The 22,323-nt window shown below is 66.6% G+C and overlaps 2 protein-coding genes across 7 annotated transcripts in view; both read left to right on the top strand.

Moving 5' to 3' along the window:
- The first annotated feature begins 1,931 nt into the window (after positions 1-1,931).
- Positions 1,932-10,803, top strand: LOC125625933 (mothers against decapentaplegic homolog 6). Of its 3 annotated transcripts, none has more exons than XM_048828581.2 (4): positions 1,932-2,058; positions 4,410-4,816; positions 7,207-7,326; positions 9,024-10,803. In XM_048828581.2, the coding sequence occupies exons 2-4, from the start codon at positions 4,426-4,428 to the stop codon at positions 9,557-9,559; spliced, it is 1,047 nt and encodes a 348-aa protein (XP_048684538.1). In that variant the 5' UTR covers positions 1,932-2,058; positions 4,410-4,425; the 3' UTR covers positions 9,560-10,803. The 3 variants fall into 3 exon arrangements, with proteins under 3 accessions (XP_048684538.1, XP_074978869.1, XP_048684539.1); XM_075122768.1 differs by lacking the exon at positions 1,932-2,058 and adding an exon at positions 2,390-2,973 and having other exon boundaries at positions 4,410-4,668; XM_048828582.2 differs by lacking the exon at positions 1,932-2,058 and adding an exon at positions 2,907-2,973.
- Positions 10,804-12,155: 1,352 nt separating this feature from the next.
- Positions 12,156-22,323, top strand: part of ZBTB7B (zinc finger and BTB domain containing 7B) — a 35,449-nt gene continuing 25,281 nt past the window's right edge. The window contains exon 1 of one of the 4 annotated variants that reach the window (XM_048828570.2): positions 12,156-12,321. The gene's annotated coding sequence lies outside the window, so the exon portion shown is untranslated. The other 3 variants (XM_048828569.2, XM_048828571.2, XM_075122772.1) reach the window with 3 other exon arrangements.

The raw sequence follows: 22,323 nt of genomic DNA, 5'->3' as shown, positions 1-22,323 counted from the left end.
CTGTGCTGTACCACCTTTGTCTCAGGGTGCCAGGAGTCCTGGCTCCCAGCCCCCCTGCTCTCACCACTAGCTCCTGCTACCAGCCCTCCCCTCCCCTCCGTTTATCTGGCTGTGACTCAGTTCCTTGTTTAGAGAGTTGCTTTCTCGGCCTGTCTCCACTCCAGGCCGTTTCCTGTCTCCTGCCCCCCAGAGCCAGGGGGAAGCTGCAGAGGCAGGAATGCACCCAGCGGGCCAGACTGGCTGGAGCTCCAGCAAAGGTCACAGACCGACCGGCCACTGACCGGCAGCTTGGCGTACCCCAGGCCCTGCAGGACCTCCCTGGCCCAGGGCATCCCAGCCACGGCCTCCCCCTGCCAGCCTGGGCATGGCCGTGCAGGCGACTGGGGGAGCCCAGAGGGAAGGCTGGGGGTGGGGCATGTGTATCCCCAGAGCCCCTCGCTGCGCTATGCTGCCCGCCCGGGAGAAGGGCTGCCCCCTGGCGCTGTCCCGGCCCCGGCAGGGACCCACTGTGCGGAGGCTCCGCGGGGCCTGGGCCCGGAGCAGAGCTGAGTGGCTGGCGCCAGGACAGCGGCCTTATCTCAGTGGGAAGTTGGGAGCAGGAAGCCCGGCTGAGAGTGGGATAAGGGCCCGTTTACATTAACCGCCTTTCCATGGAATCTGCTCCCACCCTCTTAAAGGGACAACCCCCCAGCGCCAGCCTCGGGGAGCCCCCTCCCCACAGCCTGAGCCAGCCGAACCCCAGGGTCTGCTCAGCCAGGGCCCTGGGTGCAGGGCTGGTGGGGCGGGGGCTGGCTAGGTAGGGGGGAGCAGAGAGGGGGCCAGCTGGGGGGATAGCAGTGTGGGGGCTGGCAGAGCGGGCCGACGGGCATGGGGCTGGCGGAGGCGGGGCAGGGGTAACAGTGAGGCTGGCAGAGCGGGCCGACGGGCTTGGGCGTGGCGGAGGCGGGGTGGGGGTGGCAGGGGGGCTGGCAGAGTGGGCCGACGGGCATGGGGCTGGCGGAGGCGGGGTGGGGGTGGCAGTGGGGCTGGCAGAGCGGGCCGACGGGCATGGGGCTGGCGGAGGCGGGGTGGGGGTAACAGTGGGGCTGGCAGAGCGGGCCGACGGGCATGGGGCTGGCGGAGGCGGGGTGGGGGTAGCAGTGGGGCTGGCAGAGCGGGCCGACGGGCATGGGGCTGGCTTCTCAGGCATTGGTGTGACTGCCCAGGGTGCCCAGACGGGGTGGGGTTGGAGGCCTGGAGCCCGTCTCACCCCAGTGCTCTGCCAGGGCCCCGCTCCCCACAACCATGAGGGACTCAAGAACCAGAACTGGAAGGGGTGTGACAGCAAAACCGGCCAACCCAGAAAAGACACCAAGATGGCCCCACGCTTCAGAGCCCCCCCGTGCTCCACAGAGCCCCCACCAGCACTGCAGAGTCTGCCTGCCCCACAACACAGAGCCTCCCCCACTGGGCAGGGCAGACTCTGGCTCGAGGGGCAACCCAACCCCAAGGCAGCATGTGACCCCCATTGGAGTGTGACCCCCCCATCTTGCTGGCCCCTCTTGCCATTAACGCCGTGAATATAACCCAAGATGGGGGTCTCTGTGTGAACGGGAGCCCTGGGGTGAGCTGGCGCCTGTCCACATGCTGCCCAGGTCGTGGTGAGGGTCCTGGCATCTGCCCAGCTCCCGGCCCCTTGCTGCACTTTGCCGCCATCCGTCTGGCTGTCTCTGGGGGCAGCCCACACCCCCCAGCCCAGGACTCTGCCCCCCTGGGCTTCCCCTCACTCCACACTCCCCCCTGCCCAGGGCTCTGCCCCCCTCAGCCCCCCCCCAGCCTGGGGTTCCCTGGTGCACTGTTTTCACTGAGCTCAGCTTCCCTCCCTGCAGCCCAGCCAAGAAGTCTGAGCAGCCTCGAATCAATTAATTCCCCCAGCTGGGAGGGCCGTGGGAGGGGAGCCGCCGGCAGGAAAAAGCCCTGGCCGCAGCGTGCGCCAGGCAGAAGTGTCCCAGCCGCCGGAGAGCAGGGCCCCACCACTGAGCCCCAGCACCAGGCACCGCGCCCCCCGGCTGCCCCACCGTGAGTGAGCCACCCCCGCTCTGCCAACGGGGGGCTGTGGTCTTGCCTGGCACCTGGCGTGTGCGTGTCACTGTGTGCACGCGTGTTTGTGAGCATGTGCTCTGCGTGTGTGTCAGTGTGACCGCGTGCATGGCACAGGGGTTGCATGCGTGTTTGAGCATGTGCTGTGTGCGACGGCATGTTCACGTCTGTCAGGGCATGTGTATGTGCTAGGCGGTACATGTGTTGGGTGTGTGTGTGTGTGTGTGTGCACCAGGTGCCATGTGTGTCAGAACACACATGTGCCAGGTGATACATGTGTCAGGGCATGTGTGTGTCATGTGCAAGGCGGTACGTGTGTCAGGGTGTGCACGCCCCAGATGGCATATGTGTCAGGATGCATGTTTGTGTGCCAGGTGCCACTTGTGTCAGGACGCATCTGTGTGCCAGGCACGGTACGTGTGTCAGGACATGTGTTTTTTGTGTGTGTTGTGTGTGTGCCAGGCACTACGTGTGTCAGGATGTGTGTGCGTGCCAGGCACTACGTGTGTCAGGCAGGATGTTGTGTGTGTGTGTGTTAGGCACTACGTGTGTCAGGACGTGTGTGTGTGTGTGTTAGGCACTACGTGTGTCAGGCAGGACGTGTGTGTGTGTGTTAGGCACTACGTGTGTCAGGACGTGTGTGTGCGCACGCCAGGCACTACGTGTGTCAGGCAGGACGTGTGTGTGTGTGTGTGTGTGTGCGTGCGAGTGGCTGTGTCTCTCGGGGTTCTGGGTGGGAGGCAGCCGAGCCTAGGCCCTTGTCCCTCCTCCCTGTCCCGTCTCTGGCTCCTTTTCTCTCCTCCCCCCCTTCCCCGCCCCTTCCCCCCCCACCGTGGCCATAAATGCTGCTCATCACAGGCTGGGTCCATCAGATCCCCCCCGGGGAGCCAGGAGGTATGTGGGGAAGGGGGGCAGGTCTGGGGGCTGGTGGGTGGGTACCTGCGTGACCCTGCCTGGCAGCCCTGGGGGAGGGGGGGTGTTCTGTGGGCATGGGGGGGTTCGCTCTCTCCCTGGGGGGTCAGCACGGGGACCAGGCCCCAGTCCCAGCCGGGGCGCTCTGCCCCTCACCCTTGCACGCTTGCAGGGCCGAGCTACGCACGCCGGAGACCCCGGCACAGCCCGAGTGCGGACGCAGCGGGTGGAGGCGCTGCCAGCGCGGGACGTGTCCCGTCAGGGGCGGGGTGAGCTGGCTGGGGGGGGCCGTCCCTGGGGGTGCACCAGTCACTAGACGGGGGTGCCACCTGGCTTTGGAGCTGGCCAGCAACACTCGGCATGGCCTAAGGGAGCCGCTGCATTGACCTGTGCAGCAAGTGTGTGACTGTGTGTGTGTGTGTGTGTGTGTGTTCTGCAGTGTGTCCGCACAGGTGTCAGGGTGTGGGTCCGTGAGTGTGTCAGTGAGTGTGTCAGTGAGCGGCAGCATGGGTGTGACTGTCTGTGTGTGCTGCGCAGTGTGTCCGCACAGGAGTCAGGGTGTGTGTCTGTGAGTGTGCGTGTCAGTGAGTGTGTCAGTGAGCGGCGGCGTGGGTGTGACTGTGTGTGTGTGCTGCGCAGTGTGTCCGCACAGGAGTCAGTGAGTGTGTCAGTGAGTGTGTCAGTGAGTGGCGGCATGGGTGTGATTGTGTGTGTGTGTGTGTGCTGCGCAGTGTGTCCGCACAGGTGTCAGGGTGTGTGTCAGTGAGTGTGTCCGTGAGCGGCGGCGTGGGCGTGTGCTGCATTGTGTGTTTGTGCAGGTGTCAGTGAGTGTGTGGGACCGTGTGTGTGACAGTGAGCAGCAGATGAGTGGCAGTGAGTGTGTCAGGAGCGAATCGAATTCTCGGTTTGACTGCCAGGGTCCCGGGGACGTGGCTGCCCGGTGGGTGCTGCTGAGGGGCGAGGGGCGCCCCGCCGCGTCCTCGGGGGCTTCACGCCGGCCCCGGCAGCGGGTGCCAGAGGTGGAGAATCCCTGCCCGGCTTTCAGAGCCGCCGGCCGCTGCCCAGCTCCCAGCACAGACCCTGCCCCCTCCCTCCGGCCCCGGGGGTTTGGATTCAGACTCCCGGCCCAGCTGGCCTGGGGGCCGCGCTGGGGAGACCGGCTCAGCGCAGCCCCAGCCAGCCCGGCCTGGTGTCGTCCCCGGGCTGGGGCCCAGGCGCAATAAGGAGCGGGTCCAGCCCCGGTGGCGTGGGGACCCCGGTGTCCGGCTGGATCCCTGCTACGCCTGATGCCGGGGGCGGGAGGGGGGGAGTTGCAGGGCAGCACCTGCTTACCCCCGGCGCGGCTGGGTGCCCCGGGCCTGGACGGGCAGGGCCGTGGGGATCTCTGGAGCGGCCCGTGACCCCTCTCTCCCCCGCAGGTGGGGCCCGCGCCCCATGTTCCGCTCGCGGCGGGCCGGCCTGGTGCGGCGGCTCTGGAGGCACCGCTGTGCGGCCCCCGGCCCCGAGGATGGCCCCGGCGCCCTCAAGCCCGCCGCGCACGCCCTCTTCAAGAAGCTGAAGGACGAGGAGCTGGAGCTGCTGGTGCAGGCGGTGGAGAGCCGGGGAGCCGGGCAGTCGGGCTGCGTCTGGGTGGCCCGGGCGGAGCTGCGGGGCACCAAGCAGGCCCTGCCCCCTCAGGTGCTGCTCTGCCGGCTCTACCGCTGGCCCGACCTCCGGCACCCCCACGAGCTCAAGAGCCTGAGCGGCTGCCAGAGCTTCGGGGGCTGCGGCGAGGGGGCCACGCTCTGCTGCAACCCCCACCACCTCAGCCGGCTCGCCAGGCCCGGTGAGTGGGGCGGGGCGCCGGGCGGGGGGCCACACACGGCGCAGCCCCCCCCCCAGCCCCCCGGCCAAGCAGCGCCGCTCGGAGCTGGGGGGTCAGCATGGGAAGGGTGGCTGGCCCACCCACACCACTCAATTGCCGAATCTGTCCCCAGACACCCCCTCTGTCTGTCTGTCTGTCTGCCTGTCCTCGTAAACCTCCTCTGTCTGCCTGCCTGTCCTCATACACCTCCTCCGTCTGTCTGTCTGTCTGTCCTCATAAACCCCCTCTGTCTGTCTGTCTGTCTCCAGACACCCCCTCTGTCTGTCTGCCTGCCTGTCCTCATACACCTCCTCCGTCTGTCTGCCTGCCTGTCCTCATACACCTCCTCCGTCTGTCTGTCTGTCTGTCCTCATAAACCCCCTCTGTCTGTCTGTCTGTCTCCAGACACCCCCTCTGTCTGTCTGTCTGTCCTCGTAAACCTCCTCCGTCTGTCTGCCTGTCCTCATACACCTCCTCCGTCTGTCTGCCTGCCTGTCCTCATACACCTCCTCCGTCTGTCTGTCTGTCTGTCCTCATAAACCCCCTCTGTCTGTCTGTCTGTCTGCCTGTCCTCGTAAACCTCCTCCGTCTGCCTGCCTGTCCTCATACACCTCCTCCGTCTGTCTGTCTGTCCTCATAAACCCCCTCTGTCTGTCTGTCTGTCTCCAGACACCCCCTCTGTCTGTCTGCCTGCCTGTCCTCATACACCTCCTCCGTCTGTCTGCCTGCCTGTCCTCATACACCCCCTCTGTCTGTCTGTCTGTCTCCAGACACCCCCTCTGTCTGTCTGCCTGCCTGTCCTCATACACCTCCTCCGTCTGTCTGTCTGTCTGTCCTGTCTCCAGACACCCCCTCTGTCTGTCTGTCTGCCTGTCCTCATACACCTCCTCCGTCTGTCTGTCTGTCTGTCCTCATAAACCCCCTCTGTCTGTCTGTCTGTCTCCAGACACCCCCTCTGTCTGTCTGTCTGTCTGCCTGTCCTCGTAAACCTCCTCCGTCTGCCTGCCTGTCCTCATACACCTCCTCCGTCTGTCTGTCTGTCTGTCCTCATAAACCCCCTCTGTCTGTCTGTCTGTCTCCAGACACCCCCTCTGTCTGTCTGCCTGCCTGTCCTCATACACCTCCTCCGTCTGTCTGCCTGCCTGTCCTCATACACCTCCTCCGTCTGTCTGTCTGTCTGTCCTCATACACCTCCTCCGTCTGTCTGTCTGTCTGTCCTCATAAACCCCCTCTGTCTGTCTGTCTGTCTGTCCGTCTGTCTCCAAACACCCCCTCTGTCTGTCTGCCTGCCTGTCCTCATACACCTCCTCCGTCTGTCTGTCTATTTATCCCCAGACACCCCCTCTGTCTGTCTATCCTTGTACACCTCCTCTGTCTGTCTATCTACCTACCCCAACACCCCCCTCTATCTATCTACCTATCCCCAGACACCCCCTCTGTCTGTCTATCTATCTATCCTCATACACCCCCATCTATCTATCTATCTATCCCCAGTGTCACGGAGTCCCCAGGCGGGCGATGCTCTGGAACTGCTCCCTATGAAGCCAGGCAGGACTCTGGGGAAGTCTCCTTTCTGTGAGCAGACTGTCCCCCAGGACACACAGCTCACACGGCTTCCACCTTCCTGGGTCTGACCTTGGAGCATTCAGCATCCTCTGCCCCTCAGGGAGTCCGCTCAGGCGGGGTCCTGGGGAAGCCAGAGGGTCCTGCCCCCCAACTCCACAGTCCGACGGGACTCTCAGCCAGCCAGTAACACAGAAGGTTTATTAGACGACAGGAACATGATCTAACACAGAGTTTGCAGGTGCAGAGAACAGGACCCCTCAGCTGGGTCCATTTTGGGGGGCAGTGAGCCAGACAACCTCGTCTGCACTTCACTCCATGTCCCAGCCAGCCCCAAACTGAAACTCCCTCCAGCCCCTCCTCCTCTGGGCTTTGTCCCTTTCCCAGGCCAGGAGGTCACCCGATTCCTTTGTTCTCCAACCCTTTAGCTCTCACCTTGCAGGGGGGAAGGGCCCAGGACATCAGCTGCTGGGAGACAGAGTGTCGGCCATTTATGTACCCTGGCCCTTTGCTCTGCAACAATTACACCCCCTTATCCCACCCCCTAGAGACTTAAGAAATGCATAGGGGAAACTGAGGCACCCCTACAGTATTCAGAGGAAACATTAAGAACAGACCCACTTCATCACACCCAGACACCCCCTCTGTCTGTCTATCTGTCTATCCCCAGAACTTGGTCCCCCTTGCCCTGCTAGTTTTGGGGCTGCATTGGGCTGGAAGGGGAGCGCTGGCATCGGAGTGGGATGGGGAGGGGGCTGCCCCAGAGGCAGCTGCTCACTGGTTTCCGCTCTTGTCTGGTTCCCTTTCAGAGACGCCGCCACCCCCTTACTCCAAAATCTACCCCTTCAGCTGCCCATGGACAGAGGTGTCGGAGCGCCCCAACTCCAGCCACCCGGAGTCTGGCTGCAATGCCCATGGAGACTGGCGAGGTACAGTGAGGACCGGGGGGCAAGGGGTGCCCAGAGGGACTGGGGGGCACCCAGGGGATGTGACCTCCAGGCCCAGGCAGGGAGCTTCAGGGGGCTCCGGATGACCAGCCCTGGGCTGTGTGGGGACCAGCGCTGCCAGGCTGCAGCCTTGGGTATCAGGGGGATCCTGCCGCCACCTTCCTCCCGCGTGAGGTTTTGGGGGCCCCACTGGAGAGGAAGGGCCCTATGGTGGAGCCATGGAGAAGCCCACCACTCAGGAGCCAGCAGCACTGGGTGTGGGTCAGGTAAACCCCCCATCCCCACTGTGAGTCGGGGGCGCGGAGCACCCGCTGAGCCATCCTGGCCCTCAGAGCCTGGAGAGCTGCTGACATGGGGCCCCTGGGGCAGCCTGGTCCCTCCCCTGCCAGCTCAGCCCCTCACAGTAGGTCAGGGGCTACTTCGGTAGGTCAGAAGGAGTTGGGGGGTGGGAAGGGCAGGTGAGGTCTGGCCCAGCCACCGCCCCCCCGAGAGCCCCAGAGCAGATCTGACCTTGCTGCTGCCCCCCATCTCCCCTGGGGCTTCAGGGGAGGGGGTTGGGGGTGATAACCAGCCCCCCACCCCTGAGTCAGGCCCCCCCACCGAGTCCGGGAGGAAAAGCTGCTCAGAGCAGCCAGGGCCGGGGGGTTCCTGTCTGCGGGGGTGGCTCCGTCCCGTCCCCCAGCCCCGGCTGCGCCTGTTATTTTTGGCCCGTCCGCGTTCCCCGCCGCAGGAAGTGCTGCCCACAGGGACACTCACAATGTGCCTTGACGCACAAGCCGCGCTCCGGCCTGGCTGCCGGCCACCGGCTCCTTCCCCGGGCTCCGCCTTCCCTCCCACAGCTCAAGGGCCTTAGGACCGGCGCCTGCTGCCGGGCCCGCCCCCCCCTTGCCGCGCCACGGCGGGCGGTCCCCTGGGACGGTGGCTGGGGTCGTCCCCGGCCTACGTGCCGGATCACAGCACCCCCCCCCCCCCCGTGACTCACGCCCCCCGTGATTGTCTGGCTCCACGGTGGCGTTGGATGCCCTGCTCCAGCCCAGGGGGGCCGAGCCTGGGGCATTGGGGGGGTCGTGTCCTTCTGCTCGGGGCCAGCGGGGTCGGGCAGCCAGAACCCCAGGAGGGCCAGTGTGGCGGGGCTGAGCCCCCACGCAGGAGTCACCCTGCCAGCCACACTGAGACACAGAGCGAGGCAGCTCCTCTTCATCAGCAGAGATGGGGCCTGAAACTGCCCCTTGCAGAGCCCAGGGCCTGTTCCCCACCCGCCCACACCGCTGGCCGGGCCGCATTTCAATCTGGGGCCTTCAGGCCGGCCTGCCCCCAGCCCCCGGCCGCTTGAAAGAGACGACCAAAACTGGTTCTATGTGGCTGTATCCAGAGCCCTGCAGCTCACCCACCCAGGCGAGGGGTCTCTGTATAACTAGCCCTCACGTGTCCCCCCCACAGCCAGCACGGGGGGAGGGGTCCCTGTATAAACACCCCCTGCATCCCACCCCAGAGGCAGCTGCATCTCAGCGCCGGGCGAGGGGTCTCTGTATAACCGATCCCCGCACCCCACCCCAGACGGGCTGCGTCCCAGCGCTGGGGAGGGTCCCTGGGTGGTCTGTTCATTCTCTGGGAGCTCAATGGGGGGATGTGGGGGCTGCTCTGTGCATGGGCTCAGAGGTCCCTTCTCACTCCTGCAGACTCCGGCCTGGAGAGGAGCACCACCAGGGACGGCTGCTGGTGCAAGCTGGCCTATTGGGAGCACCGGACGCGGGTGGGCCGTCTCTACGCCGTGCACGAAACCTCCGTCAACATCTTCTGCGAGCTGCCGCAGGGGAGCGGCTTCTCCCTGGGCCAGCTGCAGGCCGAGAGGCGCAGTGCGGCCGTGCGCCGGGCCCGGAGCAAGATCGGCCGCGGGCTGCTGCTGAGCCGGGAATGGGACGGGGTGTGGGCCTACAACCGCAGTGAGCACCCCATCTTCGTCAGCTCCGCCACGCTGGGGCCCCCCGGCGCCCGCGGCCCGCCCGTGCACAAGGTGCTGCCCGGCTATTCTCTGCAGGTGTTTGACTACAAGTGTGCGGGTGGCCAGGCCGGCTGGCGGAGGCCGGGCGATGGGCCCTGCGACCCCAACAGCATCCGCATCAGCTTCGCCAAGGGCTGGGGCCCCTGCTACTCCCGCCAGTTCATCACCGCCTGCCCCTGCTGGCTGGAGATCCTGCTCACCAAGCCCCGCTGACCGGGGGCACAGCCCAGCACAGCCGCTCCCGCTGTGGCCACGGGCCCTGCCAGACGAGTAGAGTGGGGGAGCGTCCCTCGGGCCCCCACCTCTGAGGCCTGGCCCCGCTGCCTCTGTCCCCTCTACCTAGAAACCCCATCGCAGCCTCCCTCCGCCCCGACCCCATCATGAGCCTGCAGCTTGGGCCTATGGGCCTCTCCAGCCATCCCCAGCCTGGGTCCTATGGCCCTGGTCAGCCCCTGTCTGCCCTACTCCCTGCCCCCCAGCCTCCTCTCCCCCTTCCCCTTCCCCTTCTCCCCAGCCCCCCACCCCCGTCCCTCTGGCTATCCCTCCCCCACCCCATCTCCCCTTACCCCCAGCCCCACCGTCCCTCTGCCCTCCCCCCCAGCCCCTGCCCTGCCCTGTGGTGCCGGGCGCACTTGTCAGGGAGGCAGTTCTCACATTTATTTCAAATTATCTTATTTTTGTAAAGAAACGTAGATTAAAACCCTGTCAAGTGTGGCGGGAGCGGCTCCATGTGCCAGTCCGACCCCCTGCCCACTTGCCACCTGCCGGGCCAGCTGATCCATTCTGGGCACTGGCCCAGGTGGTGGCCAGGTGAGTCTCAGCCCCCTCTGGGAGCCTGCTGGGCTGGGCTGGGGTTTTCGAGGTTGAGAGGGGCTGAGCACGTCTGCAAAGGGGGGAGGAGGTGAAGCAGGAGGGAGGTAGCAGTGGGGCAGGACTCAGAACAGGGCGAATTCTTGGCCCTGGGGGCTCTGACCAGGCCCCTATCCCCAGGGCTCAGGAGGAACCTTGGGCCCTGGGGTGGGGGCACAGAGGCCAGTCCGTGCATGGGGGAGGCACAGAGAGTGGTGGGGAGAGGCTGGGGGCAGCTCAGAAGGAGCCAGCAGGGCTGGAGGGGGGAGCAGGGTCCCGGTGGCCAGCAGCACCCAAAGCTCCCGTGTCAGGAGGGCTCAGGGGCTGGGGGGGCAGCCCCTCCGGGGGAAGTTCTCGTGACTAGCAGGGTCTCCTGCATGCAGCAGACAGCTCCGGGCCCAGCCTGGCAGGGCAGAGGGCAGTGCTGCAGGTCCCCCGCAATGCAGACCCGTCCATCTCCGCAGCCCGCCCTGCCAGTCACAGGGGCCTGGCTGGGCCGCACCGGTGCTGCGTGGAGCAGCTCTAAGTTCTTATAGCCACAGGCACTCTGCCGGGAGCTGCCCGGCCCGGCGCTGTTATTTATAACTCCAATAAACGGTGCCACGGAATCGCTGCTGTCCCAGGTGTTGTCCCTGTGCCGGCCCCACCTCCTGTGTCCAGCGTGTGGGGAGCTGCTGCGCGGCCCGGGGAGCTGGGGGGGCAGCGGAGCTCAGTAACCACCATGGCAGCTGGCGAGGGGGCCAGCCCCACAGTGCTGGGTGCTACAGGTATCGGCCCGTCCACAGCTGGGTCTGGGCGTGGGGCAGGGAGGGACCCCAGCCTGTGGGTGCCTGGCCTCCCTGAGAATCATGGCTGGGGCTGGGGGCCTTCCTGCCATGGCTCTGATGTGCACCTCCCCCACCCCAAACACCGGGCACCCCCACAGCACAGACCACAGCCGGTACACTGGGCAGCCTAACCAGGTGTGCCACACGCGTGTCCACGCACCCCTCACAGGCTAGCGTGCATATGCACACGCGCGCACACACACACACACGTACACACACCCTCACACGCGCGCACACACACATACACGCACCCCTGCACACACACACTCACAGGTACACACACCCTCACACGTGCACACACACACATACACGCACCCCTGCACACACACACTCACAGGTACACACACCCTCACACGCGCGCACACACCCTCACAGGTACACACACCCTCACACGCGCACACACACACACACGTACACACACCCTCACACGCGCGCACACACATTCACAGGTACACACACCCTCACACGTGCACACACACACACGTACACACACCCTCACACGCGCACTCACACATACACGCACCCCTGCACACACACACTCACAGGTGCACACACCCTCACACGCGCACTCACACATACATGCACCCCTGCACACACACACACACACATGCACCCCTGCACACACACACTCACAGGTGCACACACCCTCACACGTGCACACACACATACATGCACCCCTGCACACACACACACACACATGCACCCCTGCACACACACACTCACAGGTGCACACACCCTCACACGTGCACACACACACACATGCACCCCTGCACACACACACTCACAGGTGCACACACCCTCACACGCGCACTCACACATACACGCACCCCTGCACACACACACACACACATGCACCCCTGCACACACACACTCACAGGTGCACACACCCTCACATGTGCACACACACATACACGCACCCCTGCACACACACACACACACATGCACCCCTGCACACACACACTCACAAGTGCACACACCCTCACATGTGCACACACACATACATGCACCCCTGCACACTCACACACACAAACACACACTCACGTGCAGCCCATTCCGGCTCTCCCTTGCACTCCTGCTCCCCGTTCGGTGCCCAGCAGTGCCCTCTGCAGGCCAGAACAAGCCAAGGCCGCCCGCAGCTGTCGGCAATGACCGCCCGGTCCTTCCTGCCACGCTGCCCGGCTGGGCAGAGATGGGATCAGAGGCTCCCTGTCCTCAGGCTGGCCCCGCTGCCGTCAGGTGCCCTCATCTCTGCTGTGCTGCCCAGTGCCCCGGAGGGGCCTTGTCCTGGGGGGGCGGAAGGTGAGTGCCCGTCGATGCCCCCGCCTGTCCCGCTCGGGGCCCGTGGGAATGTCCTGGGCTCAGTGGGGACAGGGCACCTGCCAAGCGACTTCCCAGCTCCTTTGTGTTGGGGGTGCTGGAGCTGAGCCAGGGTCTGCGATGGGGGTGCCAGCTGCCCATGGGCAGTTCAGGGGCTCTGGCTGAAGGGCTCTCCCTTGGCAGGAGAGACGGGGACGGGCCCAGCACCCGTGGGACATAGCCCCAGCCCCCACACCCCAAAATAGACTGGTGCCTAAAAATAGCACAGTGCACCCCCAACGGCGGAGGGGGGGCTGGTATCTACCAGCCTGCACTGGGGCAAGGGTGGGGCACTGGGGGGCTGTGTGGTTTGGTGTCTGGTTCCTAGAACACTAGGGGCTGCGGGCTCAGCAAGGCCTGGCGGGGCCAAGGGGGAGAGACTCTTTCCTATAAACACGCACCAATCCAGCCCACGGGGCTTGCAGAGAAGCCGCCCGACTTAGAGAAAACCGGGGGAGGGGAGAGAGAGCGAGGGAATGGGGAAGCGAGGGAGGAGGAGTGCGGCCTTGCCAGCTGCGAGCACTTCCCCCTACACCCACTGGAGCCAGGAGGTGGCGGGGGGGAGGTGCCCGCACAGCGCCCAGGCCTGACTCCAGCAGCCAGCAATGGGCTTGGCTGGCACCATCTGGAGCGGGGAGGCCAGGGTGAAAGGGGGCTGGACGCTGTCCCTGGCCTCTCGCTCTGCAGAGGAATCTCTCCGTCCAGTGCCAGGCTCCCATCCCCGTGGGCTCTGGCAGCTGAACTGGGCTGCCCGTTAGCCCTGGGTGCCGCCCTATGCGGAAGTGGGAGGCCGTGGCCAGGCCTGGGCGGGTGCAGGGAGCTGGGGGCTCCTGCCCCTCCTGCCGGTTCCTCCTTAGAACCATTTCCCCTGCGGCGTCTATAAATAGCTGGCGACGCCGGGGCCTGCGGTGGGTTTGATTTCGGCTCTTGGCGGCCTCAGGGGGTTTGTGACACGAAGTGCTGGGCGCCTTTCATCCCCCAAGCTGCCTCTGAAGTGGTTGGGGCGCAGGAAAGCTCGGAAGCTCCCCCCACCCGTCTGGGGCCCCCAGGAGCCGGGCAGGGACGTGGATGTCTCTGTGCAGCAGGGTCTGCAACACTGCATCCCATATCCCAGCGTGCGGTGCCCCCCACCCGGCACACGGGGGCCAAGAATGCCGCCCAGCCCTCAGCAGGCCTGGGCCAGGCCTGCCTGGCATTGCCCAGCACCTGGCACCTTAGGCCCATGGTGGCCCTGATTCCAGGATCTTCCCAGGGACCGGGGCTGCCAGCCACATCCCGGCCCCCCAGCCCTCCCCCCCACCTCCCCGGGGTGCAGCTGCATGGCCCCTGAAAGTGAAAGTGGGAGGGGCCGTGGGAGGCTGGTTTCGGGCAGGTGGGCGGCTGGGCCGGCTGCAAGTCAGCACCAAAGAGGGGATTTTCTCTGGATTTCCCCCTCACTCGCCTCATCCGTCCCCACGCGTCCCCAGCTCTTCAGCAGCCCCCTCCCACCCTTGCCTGCTCAGGCCAAGGGAGAGACAGCAGCTGGGCTGGGCCAGGCAGGCCACTCCCTGGAGGTACCACAGCTCTGGCCAGGCCCCTGGGTGGCTCCTGCATGATCTCCCTCTGCCCCCGCCCCCACCCTGCATGCGGGTTATTGTAAGCAGCCTGCGAGGGCTTTGCTGAGCAAGGGGGAGAGGGATGGATGGACGGGTGGGTGGGTGGAGGAGCAGATGGACCAAAGGTGCTCTCTCTCTCTCTCTCTCTCTGGCCAATGCAGAGGACTTGCCCCAGTGGGGTGGGAGGAATGCGTGGGGGGCAGCCAGGGCCGGGCACCTCAGGGCCATCGCCCCAGAGGACAGGTTTGCAACCCTCCCCCACCCCACTGGGGACACATGGGGGCCCCAAGGGCTGAACCCCCTTGTTGGGTCAGCAGCCAGGTACGTGCAGGGTAATTGCCCCAGCAAGAGGGGTGATCCAGCCCTGGATCTGTGCCCATTGCAATGGCCTCTGGGCGCAGTGATCCAGCAGGAGGGGAGACCCGGAGCTGGATCCCTGCCCCCGTAATGGACTTGCCTCCTGCCAGTGAGCTAATGTCTGCGCAGGGCCCCTCTTTGGCTTGGTGGCAGGGCAGTGGGGGCCTGGCCCAGGGCCATGTCTGAATCAGGCCGCCAGGGAGCCCCTCCTTGGAGCAGCAGGCAGGGCTGGGGGTTGGAGGGCAGGGGCGGGCATGGGAGGGGGGGTGGGATTAGCTGAGGTGAGCAAGGAGCCAGGAACATTTTGATTCTTTCCCTCCTGGGCGCCGGTTGTGGCCAAACAGGTTGTGTCTGTAACCCCACCCAAGTCACCTGCACAGGTGGGGGGAGCTGCTGCTGCTCCCGGAGTCTGCCCCGCCCTGGCCTGCCCTGCCCTCCTGCCTGCTCCAAGTGTCTTGCTCTCCATGAGCCCCCATTGCCCCAGGTCCTTCCTGCCACTCTCCCAGGCAGGCACAGGAAAGGGAGGCTAATGAGGCATGTGTACTCGGGTGGATACCTCTCTCCCATCACCTCAGAGACCTCCCTGCCCCCGGAGAAAGCAGGGCCTGGGCTATCTTTAGGGGCTATGCCTCTGAGTTCCCGCCACCACCTCTGTGCAGCAAGCTGGGGCTGGGGGATGTCACCAAAGGCCACCCAGCGACTCTGGCGGAGACAGGGTTAGAACCCCGGAGTCCTGGCTCTCAGCCCCTCTGTTCGAACCCCATAGGCCCCACTCCCCTCAAAGAGAAAGGGACAGAATCCAGGAGTCCTGGCTCCCAGTCTTGTGTTCTGGCCCAAATCCATCTTCTTCTCTCAGTGCCTCAGCCCACACGTTGGGTTCCCTGTTGGCTGGGTAATTCTGCCCAGGTGCAGGTGAGACCTTTGGACATTTTTTGCCAGAGGCTGGGAATGGGTGACAGGGGATGGATCACTTGGTGATTCCCTGTTCTGTTCATTCCCTCTGGGGCACCTGGCACAGGCCACGGTCGGCAGACAGGACACTTGGCTAGATGGACCTTTGCTCTGACCCAGTCTGGCCGTTCTTATGTTCTGACACGCAGGGCCCAGGGCGTGGGGCTGGGAGTGAGCGAACCGGTTTTCCTGCTGGCTGAGAGAACAGCCAGTCAGGTGGGGGCTGTGGGGAGGGAAAGCGTCCCCCATTCTGGCTGTTTTGGTGCCTCAGTGCTTGGGGTGGTGTGTTGACAGAGCACCTGGAGCCATGGGGAGACTGCGCGAGATTAGATGGGTCTATGTGGGCACAGATAGATGAAGGGGTGGCTGGAAGGATGATGGACAGAGGGATACGTGTGGGGATATTTGGATGGAGGGACAGGCAGACGGATGGAGGGGAAGATGGAAGGATAGATGGCAGGACAGACAATGGGATGAACAGAGGGATATGTGTGGGGATGGACAGATGGATGGATGGACAGAGGGATATGTGTGGGGATGGACAGACAGACAGATGGATAGACAGAGCGATATGTGTGGGGATGGACAGACAGGTGGACAGAGAGATATGTGTGGGGATGGATGGATGGACAGAGGGATGGACGGAGGGATGGACAGACAGAGGAATGGCCAGACGGCCAGAAGGAGGGACAGATGGCCGGCGGGCCAGCCGGGGCAGGGCGTGGGGGAACAACCCTCCCCCCGGCCCTAGGGTTGCCAATTTTAGTTGGACGTGTTCCTGGAGGTTCCATCCCATGACATAATCTTTAATGCCTGGAGACTCCAGGCCAGTCCTGGAGGCTTGGCAAGCCGGCCCTGCGGGGGCCAGGGAGGAACGGCCAGCAGCAGGCGGAGAAGGGCCAGCTCCAGCCGCAGCAGTTTGCAGCCACTGGCCAGCAGCTTGGCCGGGCCTTTGGGGGCATCCAGCCCCGAGGCTTCCCGGGCCAGGCCGGCCCCCCTCCCCGGGTACGAGTCCGGCCAGGGATGGGTCAAACTTTCCATCTGCAGCCTCCTTCCCCAGCTCTGACTCACCCTTCCTCCCCGCCAGCTCGCCTGGCCCGAGCCCCGCCCTGCGGCCGGCCGCCCCCCGGGGAGGGCCCCCCCAGCGCTGCGAGCCCCCCCCGCCCGCGCTGCGAGCACCCCCACGGGCAGCCCCCCCCCGCCAGCGCTGAGAGCCCCACCCCACCCATCCCGGACAGGGCCCCCCAGCGCTGCGAGCCCCCCTCGCCCGCGCTGCGAGCACCCCCACGGGCAGCCCCCCCCCGCCAGCGCTGAGAGCCCCACCCCACCCATCCCGGACAGGGCCCCCCCAGCGCTGCGAGCCCCCCCCGCCCGCGCTGCGAGCACCCCCACGGGCAGCCCGCGCTGCGAGCACCCCCACGGGCAGCCCCCCCCCCCGCCAGCGCTGCGAGCACCCCCACGGGCAGCCCCCCCCCCGCCAGCGCTGAGAGCCCCACCCCACCCATCCCGGACAGGGCCCCCCAGCGCTGCGAGCCCCCCTCGCCCGCGCTGCGAGCACCCCCACGGGCAGCCCCTCCCCGCCAGCGCTGAGAGCCCCACCCCACCCATCCCGGACAGGGCCCCCCAGCGCTGCGAGCCCCCCTCGCCCGCGCTGCGAGCACCCCCACGGGCAGCCCCCCCCCGCCAGCGCTGAGAGCCCCACCCCACCCATCCCGGACAGGGCCCCCCCAGCGCTGCGAGCCCCCCTCGCCCGCGCTGCGAGCACCCCCACGGGCAGCCCCCCCCCCCCCGCCAGCGCTGCGAGCACCCCCACGGGCAGCCCCCCCCCGCCAGCGCTGAGAGCCCCACCCATCCCGGACAGGGCCCCCCAGCGCTGCGAGCCCCCCCCGCCCGCGCTGCGAGCACCCCCACGGGCAGCCCCCCCCGCCAGCGCTGCGAGCCCCACCCCACCCATCCCGGGCAGGGCCCCCCAGCGCTGCGAGCCCCCCCCTTCAGCCCATCCCGGGCAGGGCCACCCCCCCGCCAGCGCTGCGAGCTCCCCCATCCCGGGCACGGTCCCCCCCTCCCCGGGTGCAGCGCAGCTTTAAAGGACCCTTCGTCGGGGGGGGCCGGAGCCGCTGCTGCTGCAGACACTGTCAGCTCCCCCGACTCCTCCCTCCTTCCCCCGCCCCTGGGGGTGTGTCCTGGGGGGGCCCTGAAGGGCAGCACCCCACGCCAATGAGAGGCTGGGACCCCACCCCCTGCCCAATGAGCTGGGGCGGGGGCGGGCGCTTCCTGGTAGCCGGCTCGGGAGGGCGAGGGGGGGATGCGGAGCGGCTGGGGCCAGGTGGAGGGGAGGGGTCGGGAGGGGAGCGGGGGGGCCCGGCCGGCCGGCGGCGGGCGGGGAGGGGCCGCGCCGCGGCGAGGCGGGGCCGGGGGACCGCGGGGGGGGCGGACAGGTGGGGCGGGGCGGGGCGGGCCAGGTGAGGTGGGGACCGGGGCGGGCCAGGTGGGCAGAGCGAGGGGCGGGCGGAGCGAGGGGCCCCTGGCGTCCGGCCCCCAGCGGAGCGCACCGACCCCGCCTGCCGCACCTGAGCCGAGCGGAGACCGGTGAGTCCTGCGCCCGGAGCTGCCCGGACCCCCGGCTGCCCCGAGCCCCATTGGCGAACCCCTTGGTGGTCTGGCTCCTGCCGCCCCGCTGCCCCAGCTCGGGTCCCTCCCCGGACTCCGCCAGGTGCGTCGTGGTCCCTTCAGCGGAGCCCCCCATCATCGCCTGGGGGAGGGCTGCATGGGAGGGGAGCAGGCCGGCTTGGTGGCTCAGGTCCGTGGTTATAAATAATCCTCCTTAAGCTGGTAGGAGAGTGGCAGGGCGGGCGTGCCTGGCCCGGCTCGGCCTGGCCCGGCCCGGCTCAGCCTGGCCTGGGGAATCAGAGACACCGGCTCAGCGGATCTGCGCTGTCGGGGCCCCGGCTGATGCCCCTCGGGGCTGCCCGCGGTGAGCCGGCTCGGCCTCCGGTGAGGCAAAGGGTTGCCTGGGGCTTGGGCCCCACTGGGTGCTGCTCCCCTGGCGCGCCGGGGGGCGGGAATGGAAACGCTGAGTGCGCCCATGGGGAGCGGCAAGTTACAGCGAATGTGGACACGTCGCCAGGCCGCTGGCTCTGGCTCTCCTGGAAGCTGTGGGTGGGCAGGGTGCCAGGCTGGAGGAGAGGGGTGGGGTGGGGAGGATTACTCGTCGCATCCCCTGCACTGCCCGCGTCTGGGTGGGGGAGTCTGACTCCTATGGGGCGAAGCTGGAGGGGGTGGGGAGTGGGAGCGTGGCTCCTGCCTTGGTTCGCTGTGCCCGCACGGGGCAGCGGTGGAGGGGGCTGGTGTTGGGCTAGGAATCGGGTGGCGAGAGCTAAGCAGACCTCCGCGCCCCTCCCCCCCCCACCGGCGACATGTGCTATCTGTGGGGCAGCCTGCTCAGGCCTTGGGGCCCTTCCCTCATGGCTGGGCAGGCCCCAGAAGGAGGATGGTCTGATCCGGCCCTTCTGGGGTTCTGTTTACCTCTGTCTGGCTTGCGACCCAACAGTAACAAACTTGGAGTGTGCTCACCCCCTCTCTGTGTCCTGCTGGGCACAGGGCCCTTTGCCCTCCGGTGCCCTGCCCACTCTGATGGCGAGCGGGTGGCCCAAGGGAGCAGCCCCCCCCCCCCCCCGGTGGGCCAGCAGAGTGGGGAGGAACTGGGTGACACTGTCACCGTAATCTATCCTGCAGTAGTCACCGACTAATGCCTGGGGCACTTGAACTAGGCCCTGCACATAACCGAAGCCCCGCCCTGCCCCCTCCCCCCCCCGGCCATCGCTTAGCACACCTGATCTACTTTGTTTGGGTAGGGCCTACAGGAAATGGGGTGTGTGTTCTGGCTGTCCCTTGGCGAGGGAATGTTCAGGGGAAGTGTCACCTGTCCCTGAGTGGAAGAGGGTCTCGGTGGGAAGGGATAATCCCTGCTCCCCATTAACGCTTCTGTATCCCAGGATGACTGTGTGTGTCTGGCATGGGGATTCTTGGGGCATCTGGGTCAGACTCTGCTCTGGGGCCGCCCACCGGGAAGCCGGTGCCCCATCGCTCTCACCTTGCTCTGAGGCTGCTGGACTCTGCCCTGAGTGTGCCCAGCCCACGGCAGCTGTTCCCACCCAAGCCGGCCGCCCCTGGTCACGGTGTTTACCCAGGGGGTGGGGCATGTATTTACCCTCCCAACACTGTCTGGGCCACAGCGGGATGACGAGCAGCTGCTGTCTCAGGGCTGAGGCTCCCCTTGACCTGCTGGGCTCTACCTTCCCAGGGCAGCTCCAGCAGGCACGTGGCTCCTGCACTGGGCCGGAGCTCAGGGGGTGTTCTCATGGAGGGAGCATGGGACTCCTGGGTTCTACCCTGGCTCTGGGAGGGGAATGGGGTCTAGTGGTTAGAGGGTGGGGGGAGCTAGGACTCTTGGGTTGTACTTCTAGCTTCTGACACTGCGGCTTTGGGCGGCGAGTCCCTTCCTGGCTCCGTGCCTCAGTTTCTCCCTCCCTAATAGGGCATCGACTCCTGCTGAGCGTAGGGCAGGCTGCTGCACTCTGATGGCACCTCTGGGTTCTGCCTGCTCGCTGTCCAGGGGTGTACCTATGGGCTGTCCCTGCATGGGACCCCCTGCTGGGCCCCTCACTTAGCTGGCATCCCATGGGCACGGAGTGGGCCTTGCAGGTCTCTCTGGAGGCATGGACGGCAATGTATGAAGAGGGTGGGCGGGGGCATGGCTGGGGAAGTGTCAGTGGGTTGGAAGGGAGGGGCTGAGCTCTGCAGGGCCTTGAAAGGCGGGACAAGGGGCTTGAGCTTGGTGTGGGGGAGAAGGCAGAGCTAGGGGGCCCTGGGGGTGGAGGGAGGCTAGGCTGGGGGGCAGGTGGGCTATGTCTGCAGCTGGAGCTTGCCTGAACCACAGGCGTCCCTGGGGGGGTGCATCGGCGGAGGCAGGAAGCGCTGCTGGCTGTGAGGAGCGGCTGTGGGGAGGGGCAGGTGTGGGGTGGGTGCGGTGTGAGCTGTGGGGGTCAGGTGGGAGGCAATGCTGCTTGGCCCCCCGGCTGGTGTAATCCTGGGAGTTCGGTGGCCCTGGCTGTGCTGTGCTGTGCAGTGCCCTGGGGAGGCTCCGAGGTCGGGAGGGTATTTGAGGGGAGGGGTCTGCCGAGGACGCCCCCAGCACCCCGGGGAGTCCCAGCTGCATCACACAGGGTGCTGAGCAATGGGACTTGGAGCCGTTCCCCTGCCCAGTAATGTGATGTGAGACCCAGGGAATCCAGCTGGGCCCCAGCTCCTCCCAACACCCCCTGAATCCACGTCCCCTGGCTGGGGGCACCCTCTGAGTCCCAGGGAACATAGAGACCATGTCTGCTGGTGCACTGGGTGCCCTCTCCAGCTCAGACCTCTGTGAGGAGTGCAGCAGGAGGGGGTCAGTGGGCCAGAGTGGCCCAGCCTGGTCCGGCCGGGCGGCTCTGGGTCCCGGTTACTGGCTGGGGCTCGGAGGAGCAGGGGCTGCTGCCATGCCCAGCCCAGGAACCTCTCCCCCAGCAGGAGAGGGTGGATGATGAAACCAGAGAGAAATAGCTGCTGGTAGCGTGCTGGAAGCCCCGGGAGCCCACGCTGTGCCTTGGGGCCTGCCGTAGTAACCTTGGCATGCTGGGGGAGGGGCCCGGGCGAGGAGGGGCCCAGCTTTTGGGGGGGATGGAGTTCCAGGAGTCGTGTATGGGGGCGGGGGCAGATCAGAGTCTGGATCTGCTGGATGTCTCCTTCGTGCTCCCCGTGGGGGGCAGGGTGAGCCCCATTGGGCCCAGGGAACAGACAGCATGCAGGGTCCCTGGCTGGAGCGAGATGGGGTGTCCTAGGAGTGGGGCGCCCACACGGGGCTCTGGAGTCTGAAGTCCTGCAGACGATGGGTCTCAGCCTGGCCCTGGGGGATTGCTCCCTGCTGTGGGGGCCCAGGGGGCTCGCCAGTGCCACGGTGGCTTTAAGGCCACTTGTGCTAAGAGGCGCCAGGCTGAGACGCCCCAGGCGCCCATTCGAGGAGCCCCAGGGAACCGCTTGGTCCACCCCTGCCCCCGTGCCCGCTCCCCCAAGGCTGGTGACCTTCAGCTCCTGCGGGGAGGCGCTCATGGTGTCCCTGCCCTGCCCATGTGCATTCTTGGCACCTTCTGGAGCTGCTGGGCCTTGGAGCCCCACGTCCCCAGGGAGCAGCCGGTGTGGCTTGGCCGGGTTCCCCGGGTGGGCGGGTGGGCGGGGGGGACCAAGCTGCGGGAGGGAAAATGAAAGCAGGTGATGCGGAAGGAGAAGTAGGTCAGGCGAGCGCTGGCCTCTCCTGGCTCGGGGTGCACTGCTGCTGCCAGCTTGTCCCTGCTGCTCCAGCCCGGGCCCCGATGAGCCGCGCCCGGCAAGCGTGGTGAGTGCTTCCCCGTGCCCTGCCCCCCCTGGGCGGGGTCCTGCTGCCCAGGGGCGTCCCCTCCTCCCAGCATGCAGCCCAGGCACTGATGTCAGGCTGAGCCATTGGGGGGGGCCTGGCTGTCCCAGGGGCTCCCAGTGCGGGGGGGGCTAGCTCTGCTCCCCCACTGGCTGCCCCTGGCTCTTGCTCCAATTCTCCCCCACTCCATGTTCCCCTGGAGGGTCGGGCGGGGGACGACTTACCCAGTCTGACTCTGAGCCCCCTTGCTTGTGTCCTGGCTGATCACTGTGGGGGAGCAGGGCCTGACCCCAAGGGAGCTCCTGAATCCAGGCCCTGCTGGCCTAGTGCGCAGTCACTCTGTGCTCCACCCCCGGGGTGTCCTCCCCCCACCCCCGGACTGGAGCTGGCCAGGTGCTGGAATTGCCCAGGGCCCCTCCGCTCTCTGCACCACGGCTTGGTTCTCCTGGGTGGGGGCAGAGGCTTTGCCTGGGGCAGGGGTAGCGTGAGGGAAGGTGCCTTGCTGGGCTTCCCCATCTCCAGGGTTGGGGGTTAGCGGCTGTCAGTTGCTGGGGAGACCTGCCCTGTCAGAGCTGGGTGGGAGGGAGCCGGTGAAGG

This window comes from Caretta caretta, chromosome 24 (genome assembly GCF_965140235.1).
Source record: "Caretta caretta isolate rCarCar2 chromosome 24, rCarCar1.hap1, whole genome shotgun sequence".
Classification (NCBI taxonomy): domain Eukaryota; kingdom Metazoa; phylum Chordata; order Testudines; family Cheloniidae; genus Caretta; species Caretta caretta.
The sequence above is the reverse complement of the archived record's forward strand: the minus strand, read 5'-3'. Positions and strand labels throughout refer to the sequence as shown.

What these genes read in the sequence shown, in the direction of transcription:
- LOC125625933 (XM_075122768.1), top strand. Translation starts at nt 2,425, where the DNA reads ATGTGTCAGGATGCATGTTTGTGTGCCAGGTGCCACTTGTGTCAGGAC. An exon ending in AGCAGGCCCTGCCCCCTCAG is followed by an intron (nt 4,669 to 7,206) that starts GTGCTGCTCTGC and finishes GTTCCCTTTCAG; the next exon opens with AGACGCCGCCACCCCCTTAC. An exon ending in TGCCCATGGAGACTGGCGAG is followed by an intron (nt 7,327 to 9,023) that starts GTACAGTGAGGA and finishes TCACTCCTGCAG; the next exon opens with ACTCCGGCCTGGAGAGGAGC.